The sequence below is a fragment of the Mus caroli genome, chromosome X (genome assembly GCF_900094665.2).
Source record: "Mus caroli chromosome X, CAROLI_EIJ_v1.1, whole genome shotgun sequence".
NCBI lineage: Eukaryota > Metazoa > Chordata > Mammalia > Rodentia > Muridae > Mus > Mus caroli.
The window spans coordinates 139,323,854-139,336,488 of NC_034589.1; the positions used below are offsets into that span (position 1 = coordinate 139,323,854).

General features: G+C 41.3%; 1 protein-coding gene across 2 annotated transcripts in view; it reads left to right on the forward strand.

The window, feature by feature from the left end:
* Positions 1 to 1,066: 1,066 nt before the first annotated feature.
* The window catches only part of Alas2 (5'-aminolevulinate synthase 2), a 23,742-nt gene continuing 12,173 nt past the window's right edge, over positions 1,067 to 12,635 (forward strand). The window contains exons 1-6 of one of the 2 annotated variants that reach the window (XM_021153118.1): positions 1,067 to 1,129; positions 5,816 to 6,011; positions 6,638 to 6,760; positions 7,592 to 7,702; positions 10,772 to 10,994; positions 11,534 to 11,718. In XM_021153118.1, coding sequence (XP_021008777.1) covers positions 5,831 to 6,011; positions 6,638 to 6,760; positions 7,592 to 7,702; positions 10,772 to 10,994; positions 11,534 to 11,718 — 823 coding nt within the window. In that variant the 5' untranslated portion in view covers positions 1,067 to 1,129; positions 5,816 to 5,830. The remainder of the gene's footprint in view (positions 1,130 to 5,815; positions 6,012 to 6,637; positions 6,761 to 7,591; positions 7,703 to 10,771; positions 10,995 to 11,533; positions 11,719 to 12,635) is intronic. The other variant, XM_021153119.1, reaches the window with a different exon arrangement.

Consider the following 12,635-nt stretch of genomic DNA (forward strand, 5'->3'; position numbering starts at 1 on the left):
ATCTTCGAGGCTTTTCCCCACTTTCTCCTCTATTAATTTCAGTGTCTCTGGTCTTATGTGGAGGTCACAAAGTTATTCCTAAAGGAGAGGGGGAATCTCTGGGACTGTCCTACATTTTCATCCACGAGGGTGTGTTTAATTATAATTATGTACAGAAGAGTGTGGGTTCTGGGAGCATACTGTGAACTTTGTAGCCGAGCTATGTACTTTCTAGATGGGCAATTATTAGTAGCCCACCCTCCCAGCCTTAGGGTCTTTATCTGTGACACAGATAACCGTGCCTCTGTCTTAAGATTCTTTTTTTATGTGAATAATCACTTTATTATCTGACTGTAGAAATTAAAAGTCTTTAGTTTTGATAAATAAATACAGATATACACCTGAGAATAAGACCTGAGCATCTGTTCCTAGAATCCAGTCCATTACAAATTCACACAAACCAGCCCAGTGCTTTGGGTTTCCTTCTACATGACCATAATGACATCAGCATCTGTCTTTCAAATGATTTTCATTCCCAGACCACTGTGGACAGTAAGAGCAAGTGTCTTAAGATTCTTATGAGGCTTAATCAATCAATGTAAAGTAATTACCCCCTCGAGGTACAGAGTAAAAACACTGAATCAACACAAACTGTTATTTTCTCAAACTAAGCACTGTGCCAAATGTTTGTCCATTTATTGAAGTGACACACAACATCCTTTGAGTTGATCTACTTTCCATGGAGGCTCACAGCTCGAACCCTTCAGAGCCCCAGTGCCTAGAGTGCCTAGAGTGTATTCTATGTCTGACTTCAGGGTCCTCTCCACGTGGACTTGCCTTTAGTGACCTCCTTCATGGTTGAGGGAACTGAAGGTCAGAGGGATGGTCTGATCTCAAAAGCGAATGAGTTAGTTTCACTACCCCAGAGGGAGTAGAGGAAGGAAACAGAAAGAGAAGGCACAGAACAAGGGGAGTGAAAGGAGACTACTTTGCTTTTTATCTTTAGCAGAGGCCTGAGATACCTTAAGGCCAAGGCGGAAGGGGGTGGGTGGGGTGGGCGGGGCTGAGCAGGAGGCTGGGATGAAAGCTGCTTCCCAGCCCAGCCCACAGCACTCACCGTCTTTGGTTCGTCCTCAGTGCAGGGCAACAGGTAAGAGGTTCTTTCAATGTTCATTGTGGGCTCTCACCAACAGTGTATGTTGACCCTGGGTGGACGTTTGACCTTCACAGAAACTCTCTTGTGTTTGGGGGTTTTCCTTTCTTCCTCCCCTCCCTCTCTCTCTTCCTAGTCTCCAGTACATTCATCTTACTTCACTCATTCTCTGACATTGCTGCTTTCTGTTACTTTCCCCTCAAGGGACTTTTCTCTGGATCCCCTCAACCCCATGTCTGTCTCCTTCTTCGTCTCCTTCTGTCTCTGTCTCCTCTTCTCCCCTGTTTCTCTAGGAAAGGCATCTTAATATTTCTTCCAAAATTCTCAAGTCACCCCATTATCACTTGACACCTTCCCATCTGCTTGGCCTAGAACAGAGTGTGAGGTTTCAGAGCCTTGTGGGTAGGTGGTCAGATCCAGGGAAGGAAAACTGGAGGCTTTTGTGGAGGGGGTTTAAGAATGGTAAGGCAAGATGCAGGAATTGAGAGGTTGCAAAATTAGTAGAAATAAAGGGAAAGGCGGAAGAGAATTGTCATTGTGCAGAAAAGGCAGATTTGGAGTTGCACTCCTAAGTCACTGTGAGATCCCAGGCAGGTCATTTATCCTTTGACAAAAGGGCCTGTCCACAGGTCACACAAATTTCTTAGTTTTGTGCTATACATTCTTCTGGTTTTCATTCTCCTTTCCTTTTCCAGGGTTGGAAAGAGGGCACTAGGAGGGGAGATAGGGCCTGATGCTTCACTGGAAGAAGCAAGGGATTCTTTTCCAGACTTAAATGATTCTTAATATCAAGCCACAAGGAATGGGAGACAGGGGACAGAAGAGCTGCAAGAGTGGCTTCTGGCTTCCCTGCTGGGATGGTGGCCCAGCTGATCTTTCTGGCCTATGGGACTGCAAATTGGGTGCTGACCTAAAAGGGAATTAAAGACATACAGGGAAAAAAAAAAACCTTTTGAGTAATGATGCCACTTGTCTTGAGAATTCCTGTCCCTCTTTGATTTAGTTTTAAAATTACTCGTAATCTTTTCTATGTAGTGGGCTATATAAATCATTAAGTGGTGGAATGAATTCATAAATGTTCAATAGTACCTCAAATCCTACTTTAGAACATTTGGAGAAAGCGTTGGTCATAAAAGATAAATGCACAGTAAAGGGGCCTATATTACTCTAACAGAGTGGCTTGGTGTCTAGAGTCAACTTCTCAGCTATAAAAATCAGGAACGTTTGGACCATAGATTCATGGTCGCTAAGTTAGAGGTCTCTGGAACCAGACTGCCTAAGCTGAAATTTTGCTTCCTTTACTTAACAGTTTTGTAATTTGTGAGATTCACAGATCTTTTGGGGACCCCGGTGTCTATTTCCAACATCATCCTGAGGACTGAATAAGTCTATGTATGTGGAACATTGACAATGGTCAGAGCTTTGTTAATGTTTGTATATCAGAACCAGAAGATAAATTATGAAATTTCCAATCTAATCCAATGTCTGTGGAGAAAGTAAAGTTCAGAAAGGGTGGAGGGGGGCAGGGGAGCCAAAGTACACATACAGTAAATTGTAACAAAACGAGACAAAAATCTCATCTCCAGCTTTCCAGACTTAGTCTGATATAAGCATGGTGGAACTCTGATATAGTTATGATGTGACTCCTTGGCTCCAGAGTATGTTTTGTCTGAGAAAAGATCTGCTACTTAGTCCTAACTGGCTGGGAGCTATGCAGCCCCAAACTAATATGCAATTTAGGATCCTGTTGTCACAGCTTCCTGTGGTGTCAAAATACCCAGCTAAGAAATATCCAGCTAAGACTTTATGTTCTTAATACCCTCAACTGCCTGAAATGCTTCCTCTATTCAGCTTTAATCATTCCTGGCTCATATTAAGAATGTTCTGGAATAGACATTAAGAATCCAAATACAAAGTTATAGGTCATAATGATGTTCAAGAAGATCAGGGTAGGACAAGAGAAATTGTAACCGGAGCTTTAAAATGAACTCAAAAATTCACTTCACATCAAGAAGAACTCTGTATTTTTCCCAGGACCCTCAGTATATCATGGCCAACAGCCTCACAAAAATGGTGAGTCCATTGGACCTTTTCTGGTTTCTACATGGAAAGTAGGCCTTAATCAACCATCATTCCAGGGCAGGACTTTGCCTCTAATCTTAAGGGCTTCCTGTCTCACTATATACTTCAATGCTATTGTCAATGTCAGAGAAGGAGTTTGTACAAACCAGCAGGAACTGGGACATCTTGACTCCCTACAGATTGCCAGAGCAAGCGTTGGCCAGATGCTTAGACGTGATTCCAGGAAGGGGTTCTTCTTCTCTCCCACGCCCTGGGCTCATCCTAGGGAGTAGCCAGACTCTAATGGTGATAAGCTCTACGGGCTTTATCTATGGTCTGCAGGCTCAGCCTTGAGTGCTTTAGCCTTCATGGCCAGGCAGTCAGAAGGGTGACACTTATTTCCAGATATGAGGTAGGCACTGGATCCAACCAATGGCCTACTGAGTGATCTAGGTAGAATTACCTCACATCTGACAACTGATCAAAGCTAAGACCCAGAAAGGAGAAGTGCCTTGTCCAAAAACATTGAATGAAGATGCTAGAAAGCCAGAATGTAGATAAGAAAAATCTAACATTTTATACACCAACTACCATGCTGAAAGGTTCACATTTTTGTTTTGTTTTGTTTGTTTCATTTAATCTTTCCAAGCAGCTTTCTGCTTTTTTGTTATTCCAGGGCCCATATGACTGGGCCGACAAACTAACTCAGGCTGCTGTGACAGCCTGCGAAAGGCAGGGAGGATGTTCTAAGATGCAATAAGATGACTGGGTTGCTTTGTAACATAAGAGGTGGGTGCTTGTTCTGTGAGATTAGAGGGATAAAAGAAGTTGCCAATAGGATAGGCCCAAGAATTCCTTTGTTCCCTTGTCTGTCACATAATAAGGCCTTATACACTGAGCCTTAGGCTTCTTGGCAGAGCTGAGGCTTTAGCCCTCCTACTTTTCCTCCTCTCTCTCCTATTGATTGTGCTGTCCTGCATCTTGTCCCTACCCATTGACTCTGACTCTACAATTGGCTCTTTCCTTCCAATCTGTTTTCCCCATCTTGTTCTGTCTTTCATTTTGGTATGTCTCGATCTTAACTCCCTAGAGGCCTCCTCCCTCCCCTCTTCACCCACCCATTTCCTTCTCAAATATAGATTTATTATTTTAAATTATGTGTATATGTTTGGTTCTGTCACAGGTACGTATACATGAATGCCAGGCCAGTGGAAACCGGAGGCCTCGGATCTCCTGGAGCTGGAGTTCCAGGCAGTTGTGAGCTACACAGCATGAGTACTGGGAAGCAAACCTGGAAGAACAGTATTTCCTCTTAACCACTAAGCCATTTCTTCTGCCACTACCACTGTCTCTTGAACTTTCAGATTTTTAAAAATCCATTGTCCTTTTCATTGTTTCTCTCCACCACTCCGGCAGGGTCAGGTTCCCCTCCCTTAAGTCTGTATAGTCTAACCCTTTTATCTTGGTGCTCCAATGCCCTTGCTGGATTCCTTTCTCTCCTGCTTAACTTTTAGTCTTTATATTACTCTAGACTACCTGACGTTTGTCCCTCCCAGTATGTTTCCTGCTTCTCCTTCTTTTGTCTTATTATCTTGCCCTACTTTCTGCATCTCCCATCATCCTTTTGTCTTGTTACTCAGCATCAGTCTTCCTCTCCATGTCCCTTTCTATCTCTACCTTGCTCTTTTCCCTTCCAGTTCTGATATCTTTCTCTTTCTCAGTTTCAGGTCTTCCTCCTCCACCACCACACTTTTGTTCGCTCTCTTCTTTTCTCTTTCTGAAGTTGTCTTGATTTTCCCCTACCTCCCTGTGCTCTCCTTTTGAAGATCATAGTAATCATTAATTTACTCCAAAATTCAGCCAATACTCAATGAGAGTTATGTGTCATTTGCTTATCTTTTTCTGTTCATTTTTTCCGTCTTTTCTCCAGCCCCCTTCATTTCTCTATCTTAGCCTTTGTCACCTTTACTGATCTACATAGATTATATCTTCCAGCCTCTTTGGGTCTTATTTGTACACCCTTCTTTATCAGAGTTTAACCAAAAAGTCAAGAAAAAAATCCAAACATATCAAAATACCAACCTGGTAGTACATAGCCTGTAGGGCACATGACTGCCCTTTCCTGTTTCCAGGATCTCAAGTTGACAGCTGGCTTTAAACTCCTTTCCCATCTCTGGTAGAGCATTCTCTGGACACAGCAGGACTAGCCTCAGAAGCTCCTGTAAATGGCATCTGTCCACATAAGTGGGCGGAGTCTTCATTTGTTTGAGGATAGCAGTCTTTGGAAGACAGTTGGTTACAGGTGTGGATTGTCAGCGTCACTCTGCAGCACAAAGTCACTTCAATGATCTTCACAATCACTGAGCAGCTGGTGGCAGAGTAAATAAGAAGCCAAGTTTTCTGGCCTCTCGTAACAACTTGCCACTTTCTCTAGTGGTGTTTCTCATTTCTCCCTCATATTTTAACACTAGGACTCCTTGCTGAGAAGGATAATGAGGGGATATCTGAGGAAGACAACTAGCTTTGAGTGGGAAACTAAAGGCAAAGAATTAAACAGGCATGACTTTTGGCTTTTGGCCAGGCTCTCATGATGGAATCTCATCTCTTGCACAATTTCTACAGGACTTTGGGCTCAGGATGGTGGCGGCAGCTATGTTGCTACGGTCCTGTCCAGTGCTCTCTCAGGGCCCCACAGGCCTCCTGGGTAAAGTGGCTAAAACCTACCAGTTCCTATTTAGTATTGGACGCTGCCCCATCCTGGCCACTCAAGGACCAACCTGTTCTCAAATCCATCTTAAGGCAACCAAGGCTGGAGGAGGTAAGAAGAGGTTATTGGCAAATGGGAATTTCTGAGTCATAAAGATAAAGTTCTTAATTTATCATATCCTAATAGCTTGGAGAGTTGATGTGAAAATGTCAAGGCAGAATGGACTGACCTAAAAATATATATACTCAGGGTATTTATAGAGTAAATATAAATTACTCTATAAATTCCAGGGTATTTATAGAGACTCAAATACTATACTTCATCCATGCTAAACAATGTTAAAATTGCTCAAATCTGTTCTCTTGTCCTACAATCCCTTGCCTTTGCTCTTGACATACAACCTTCTCCTATAGTATTATCTCCCTTCAAATTTCTTGTTAAAAACTGAATTTGGACATTATGGCTTCTGTAAACCTGGCCTAGACTCTTAGCCTATCTGGTCACATCCCTTATACCTTGTATTGTTTCATATGTCCTTTCCTCCCTCTCATCCCATTGTTCCCAAGGTGTATGTGCTATTTCTCCCTGCTTAGGAACTCCCCTATGAGTGAGACCATATTCATTTAACTCCTAGTCTCTATCCTAGGGGTCTCTAGGATATAGTAAGTCCCAGTAATCATTGCTAAGCTGAATACATGTTAAGAATGAATGTGCAATTACTCTCTTACCTTGTGTAGACTCTCCATCTTGGGCTAAGAGCCATTGTCCTTTCATGCTGTCAGAACTCCAAGACAGGAAGAGCAAGATTGTGCAGAGGGCAGCTCCAGAAGTCCAGGAGGATGTCAAGACTTTCAAGACAGGTTGGAGTCAACTTCCATCTTACCCAACCTCCATTCCTAATGATTGAGCCCACATTATCAGACTCTTGAGCTAGGCAAATCCAAGGAAAGCTAGTAGACATTTCATGATGGGAAGGAAGTCTTAGCCTTTTGCAGGGGAGCCATACACATGCACAAATCCCCATAACTTATAGCTGTCAGTCTAAAATGGGCCCTCTTCTGTCCCAAGTGGCTAAATGGAATCCAAAAGGCTAGGATCTCAATTGAAGCAAACCATATTGTGTTTGTATTAAGGAAAAAGAAGAGGATAGATGCTTCCTTTAGTTTTGACACACATAGTCCATTAATTAGCTTTTGTCTCCCCCAAAGTAGCTTTCATTATCAATTTTATTAGAAGAAATTCAAAGATGGTTTTGTTTTCAATAAAACAATCTTTATAAGGGTACAGAGTTCAAGGACAATCTGGGTTGAGCACCCAAAACGATTACACTTAAGCAATGACCATATTATTGGCATCTTTCACAGGCCACTTTGAAGGAAAAAAGTATTGAAATTGAATGATGTTCAGAAAGGAAAACTAATAGGTACTCCCAAGTGCAGGGGCTAGGGTGCATAGTCTGGTTACCTTACCTAAAAGGCAATGAAGTGCAAGCCACCTTAAAGAAGGTTTCTGGACACTCTAGGCATTGCTACTAGGGACACAAGTGGATGCTTACTTTGCAGACACATACTCCAGGAGTCATGCATACTTTCTAAATTTGAATGTCTATACATTACCCTGAACCTAAAGAGGACAACAAATACTGTCTTGTTTTCTCTCTTCATGCCAATGAGTTCCATATTCCCTATCAGACCTGCTGAGCACCATGGATTCAACCACCCGAAGCCATTCATTTCCTAGTTTCCAGGATCCGGAGCAGACTGAAGGGGCAGTTCCCCACTTGATTCAGAACAACATGACTGGTGAGTTTGCCAAGATGGGAATGAAGGGCACAGAAACAGGGCAGTAGGTGCTGAAAGGGTGTGTGACACAGGAGAACAGAGGCAATGCAAAGACTTCTAAATCAAAGAGACTGCAAAAGGAAGTCTTAGTGCTAGTGTTGCTGTAATTAATTCACTTCACTCAAACACTTAGTCATCTATGATAAGAAAAATGAAACGACATCTACAGTAATGTGGTGTTTCCAGCTCGTTCTAGTGTCTCGTTAAAAATTAGGTTTCCCTCCACTATTTCTTTCCCACATTCTCTCAAAGTTTCTCACCCTTCACAAATCCCCTTCCTGTCTCCTATGTTTATTTTTCATAATAGAATTTGCTTCATTTTTCTAATATAGGAATAAAAAATATTTTTAACAGATATAGGAAAATAAAGAATAAATTACCATCTATTATTGACTTTTTGTTATATTTTCTCCCAGACATATCTTCCTTTGGCTATACATACACAGAGGCACAGACACACACACACACACACATTCACAATCAGAAAGAGAGAATTTCTCATCCTCTCTCATTATCATAATCACTGTCTGCTTTGTCCAATTATAAATGTGACCTAATATTAATTATTTCTTTGTGTCCATCCATACAGAGCTGCATAATCACTATTAATGGCTAAATTCTGTTCTGTGGTGTGGATACAGCATTATTCATAATAATTCAGGTTGTTTCTATGGCTTTTGTATTCTTCCGGTTTAGACTGCATGTTAGCTTTACATCTACATGAATATACCCAAAGAAAATCCAATGGTTTTACCTTTTTCATTATCTACATCAAATGTATCACTCACTTCCTTGCTGAGCATTAATTTGCTATAAGACCTTGGTCCAGCTAGCCATTCTTTTCATGCCCCAGTCACTTCATCTGTCATAAACAGATAGTAACAGAATTCTCCATATAAGGTTGCCATGAGAAACAAAAAAAAATAGCATCTTTAAGGGTCCTGGAAGTAGGTTTTATATGTATTGGGAATTCCTTAATACCAGGCACAAGAATATAACAAGATACTAGCTAGTTTTAATCACAGCCACTATTATTATTATGTTTCTGATGATACTCTAATTACTCCATCTCAATTATCACTGTTGTCCTTAGTTTTTCACACCTCAGCAAGAAAAGAATTCTAAGTACCATTCTACATACAGGGACATTAAAACATAAAAGGATTATTTTAAAACCATATTTTGACCTTAAATTGTTTGGTTGGCATCCAAAGTAATGGGTTTCACAAGGCATCACCACACATATGTGTTATTATATTTTATTCTCATTTCTTCCTCTGTCCTCTGGCTCCCCTTCATTTCCTAGTTAGCCCTCTCCTTTTGCTGTTCCTATTACATATATTCCCTTTTCTATTTTTTGACCTATAAACACACATGCACAAATACATACACAATGCACAGTTTAAAATTTAAGCCATATATATGTGTGTATATATATCTATATCTATATATATATGAAAGAACACATATAATATCTGTCATTCTGCCTGGCTCAAATTGTTTAACATAATGATTTCCAGCTCTAACAGTTTTCCAGAAAATGCCAGGCTTTCATTGTTTATAGCTGCACAACATTATATTGTTTTATATGCACCACATCTTTATTATGCATTCATTTGTTTATAGACATCTAGGCTGGTTCGATTTCCAAGCTATTATGCAGAGTGTAGCTATAAAGATGGATGTGTAAGTTTCTTTGTTGTATGTTGACTTGGAATCATTTGGGGATATGCTCAGGAGAGATAATTCAAATATTTGGTCTTTTCTTTTTAATTGATTCTTTTGAAAAGTTTTATCATTTTAAAATTATGTGTGTGTGTGTGTATGTGTGTGTGCGTATGTGTGTTAATGCCCTTAGAGATCAGATGTGTTGAATGCCCTGGAGCTAGAGTTACAGGCAATTGTGAGCCGACTTGATGTGGGTGCTGAACCAAATTCAGGCCCTGTACAAGAACAGCATGCACTGCTGAGTTATCTCTATCACCTCTATTATTTTTTGGAAGAACTTCCTCACTGATTTCCATACTTGCTGTACCACCCTTGGTGTAAAAGATTTCCTCTTTGCTCACATGCTCACCAGAATTGGTTGTCATTTGTTTTCTTGACAATAGTCATTCTGACTGAAGTGAATCTACATTTCCCTGATAGCTAAGGATGTAAAATATTCAGTGTCCATCTGAACTTTTCTTTTGAGTCTCTTTGCTTCATCAGCCCATTTACCAATTAGATGATTTGTGGGATTTTTGGTGTTTAATTTTCTCAGTAGAGAGGATTCATTTCTGGCTCAGGATCATAGAAATAACTATTGGGTGAAAAGAGACACAGCTAGAAACTAGGTCTAGCAATGTTCCTTTCTCTGGGACTGAAGTGGTAACTCCTGTAAGGCATCTTCCACACTTACTCTGGAAAGAAGGATGAGGCCACGCTAAGCATAGAAAGCCTGACTAAATTTCTGAATGTATTACTGAGTTAATGAGTAAACCGCGGGATAGCTGAATAAAAAAGCAGAGAGATAATGTGAACCAGGGTTGGGGAGATGGCTCAGTGGATCAAATGCTTGCTGTATAAGCCCAACAGCCTGAGTTTGAGTCCTTAGAATCCATATAAAAGCCAGATATAGTACGAGTGTTGATAATCTCAGTGTGCTCCAACTGAGAGACAGAAGGTATAGAAGAGAAAATTTCCCGGAAGCTGAAGGGCCAGCTTGTCTGCAGTACACCACAGTGAACAAGAAACCCTCTTCTCTAATATAGAAATAGAGACTGACATCTGTGGCTGTTCTCTGAATTCTACACATGCACTGTGGCATCAACCCACCTGCATGTATGCACACACAGGGTCATAGACACATATCACATTAAACAATAGAAGAAAAGAGTGAATGAGGACTAGTAAGACATTTGTTGAGCAGATAAATGAATAGATAAGAAGACAATGAGAAAAGACAAAATCAACACATGGGTAAAATAAAGATTACCCAGGAAGCAATTTGAGTTGAATTATTCTTATCTCTTATTTCTACTCCTGCAGGAAGCCAGGCTTTCGGTTATGACCAATTTTTCAGAGACAAGATCATGGAGAAGAAACAGGACCACACCTACCGTGTGTTCAAGACTGTGAATCGTTGGGCTAATGCCTACCCCTTTGCCCAACACTTCTCTGAGGCATCTATGGCCTCAAAGGATGTTTCTGTTTGGTGTAGTAATGACTATTTGGGCATAAGCAGACACCCTCGTGTCTTGCAGGCCATACAGTAAGTAGTAGAGTGTGGACTATGAGCTGTGGGTCACATGCAAAGATGTAGAGCCATATTAGCTGTGGATACCTTGGTTCTGCTGCCACTTCTTTTGTACAAGGCCCCCTCAAGTATATCTACTCCTCACATATGAACTAAGTCAGCCAACATATCATGCTTGATTAATGATTGTTTGATGTGACAGATGATAATAGAAACTAAGAAAGACTCACTGACTTCATGAGCTAGAACCCAAAGTTTAGATGATGTGAGGGAGGGAGGAAGGGATGGAGAAAGAAAGGGATGGAAGAAGGAGGAAGGAGGAAAGGAAGGTTTCCTTTAGCTTTTTCAAACTACTCAAATTACTTCTACTTTCTACCTCCATCCCGGGATACCTCTACGTGTCTCCTTCTTTCCTCTACTTGGTCACCAAGGACAGTCTTTACACAGGATCTCTTATGTTAGTACTGACCACATTAAGGAAGGCTTTCGTATTTCCTCAGTGCCTAACAATGTTATGTTTTGTTTTTCCTTGTCTTCCACTTTCTTGGGGCCAGGGAGACCCTGAAGAATCATGGAGCTGGAGCTGGGGGCACTCGCAATATCTCAGGTACCAGCAAGTTTCATGTGGAGCTTGAACAGGAGCTGGCTGAACTACACCAGAAAGACTCGGCTCTGCTCTTCTCCTCCTGTTTTGTGGCCAATGATTCTACTCTCTTTACACTGGCCAAGCTTCTGCCAGGTGAGCACAAGGTGTGAGATGGTGAGAGCCATGTTCAAGGCTGGGGTCCTGTAATAAAGCATCCAGTCTCATTGGATGCCCCCACTGTTTTGAGCTCGATTGTTCCACTTGTTCATCCCTTTTGCCTGACACACATAGACTTGCCAGTGCAAGGTTATATCCCCCTGTCTTTACTCCTTCCATACTTAGGTTGAAGGCCAGCACCAGAGCCTAACCTTACAGAACAATTAACACCACGAATTCATCATTCTTTCTCTAACACATACAGTTTTTGTCTCTACAGAGCTTTTAAAACTTTTTTTTAAATCTAAAACCTCTACCTCCATCCTTCACTCTTACAATAAAACCCATGTCCTACTACAGGAATAATATAGAAATCACTGGATAGCTTCTCCTTATTTATTGATATGAAACCAAATCTAGTTGTGCACAGATAATTCTTCATTTCCCTTTACTGTGAAATGTATCTCCTGTCTTTTGCCTAAAGGCATCCCTTCACCTTACACCAGAGCCCATCTTCCCACAGTCCCACTCTCTAGGCCCCTCATATACCTTCCATCAGTCTAAATCTCAGATGGATACAATGTTCCACATCTACATCAATCCTGGGCTCAGAGAGAAGCCACTAAAATGTCACAACCTCTACTCAGAGCTTTTCAAGTCTCTGGGACAGTTTTGCCAAGTCCTCCCCTCCTAGTATCCTGAAAGTAGAAGACATCAGACAGCATTATCCTCAACTTTGAGCCACAAAACACTTGCCAGCTTCCATGCATCCCCAGTTTTCATCTCACTCTTGGCTTCCTGTGATAGTGTAGGACATGCCTTCTTCTTGTTGACTGTTCTTTCTACCAGTGCACTGGTCATTGCCCACATCCACTCACAAACTCAGGAACCTCTCACTCTTCTCTCTCTCTCTC